Source organism: Penaeus monodon, chromosome 15 (genome assembly GCF_015228065.2).
Source record: "Penaeus monodon isolate SGIC_2016 chromosome 15, NSTDA_Pmon_1, whole genome shotgun sequence".
NCBI lineage: Eukaryota > Metazoa > Arthropoda > Malacostraca > Decapoda > Penaeidae > Penaeus > Penaeus monodon.
In genome coordinates, this window is record NC_051400.1 from 17542727 (window position 1) to 17543714 (window position 988).

At 52.9% G+C, this 988-nt stretch overlaps 1 protein-coding gene across 1 annotated transcript; it reads right to left on the minus strand.

Annotated features, from left to right (window-relative positions):
- Positions 1-108: 108 nt before the first annotated feature.
- LOC119581795 (cGMP-dependent protein kinase 1-like) lies at positions 109-554 on the minus strand. The gene has a single exon (XM_037929926.1). It carries the CDS (start codon positions 445-447, stop codon positions 112-114), a length of 336 nt encoding a protein of 111 aa, XP_037785854.1. The 5' UTR covers positions 448-554; the 3' UTR covers positions 109-111.
- Positions 555-988: the final 434 nt, after the last annotated feature.

The window sequence follows — 988 nt, forward strand, 5'->3', positions numbered from 1 at the left end:
ATCAGGGGTTGGATAGAAATGAGGGCAGTACACCAACGGCCGCTGCTGCCGCTGCTGCCAGGCAGATGTCCTGCCGCCGCCACCCAGGTTCCTCCTCCTCCCGCTCCTTCCTTACCTGGCGGATTTGGGGACCTCGGGGAACGTCGTTTGGCTGAGGGTGTTGAGCTCCTGCACCGTCTTCATGGCCTGCGGCTCGGCGGAGATGCCCTGGGCTCGGGTCTTCCTGGCCTGCATTTTGCCCCCTCCCGCCGAGGCGCCCGTCGCGTACGGCATAACACTCTGGAATTTATCCAGTTGCGACCTGAGCTCCACGATCTCGTCATCGCGAACTTTGAGCTTGGCTTCCAAGTGACGAATAATGTCGTCCTTCTTACAAAGGAGCTCTTGCAATTCTAATGAACCCATTTTCTGAATACACTCATCGGCATCTCTCATGAATTGCGGCATTGCACAGCACGCTCCACCATCACAGTTGTCAAACACCAACTAACCGCACACGAGGTGTCAGACCTGTTCAAGACGCCGATCTGCCAGAGGTCCCAGCGCGCGCCCGCCGTCAGCTGACCGTTTCCCTCGCCCTTTTCCCCCGTTTCCTCCCTCCTCCTTCACCAAACACCAGCTAACACCAACCACGGCCAAAGCATAAAAAATTACCATCCTCTCGGAAGTAAAATCGACCTCTAACACTGAGGGAAACACACTTGTTTTCGTAATTTAGAGAGCGTTTCGAAGGGAAATTGGCACTAGCTAACTCGCCCACTCCGTCTGCTCCCTCTCGTGGCGCAACCCCGAAGCAACAGGTGGGGGCGGGGCCTGTCATTCATAGCGTTCTCTCTTTTCACTTATTTACGCTGGAATAACATGCTCTTTTCTCTCAGGCAATGTTAGCTGACAAAGCACAATGAGAATACCGTACTATAAAGTTCTGTATCCACAATGGTTAACACTGTAGTGATTATTTATATTAATTTCTCTTTTCTCTGTCTTC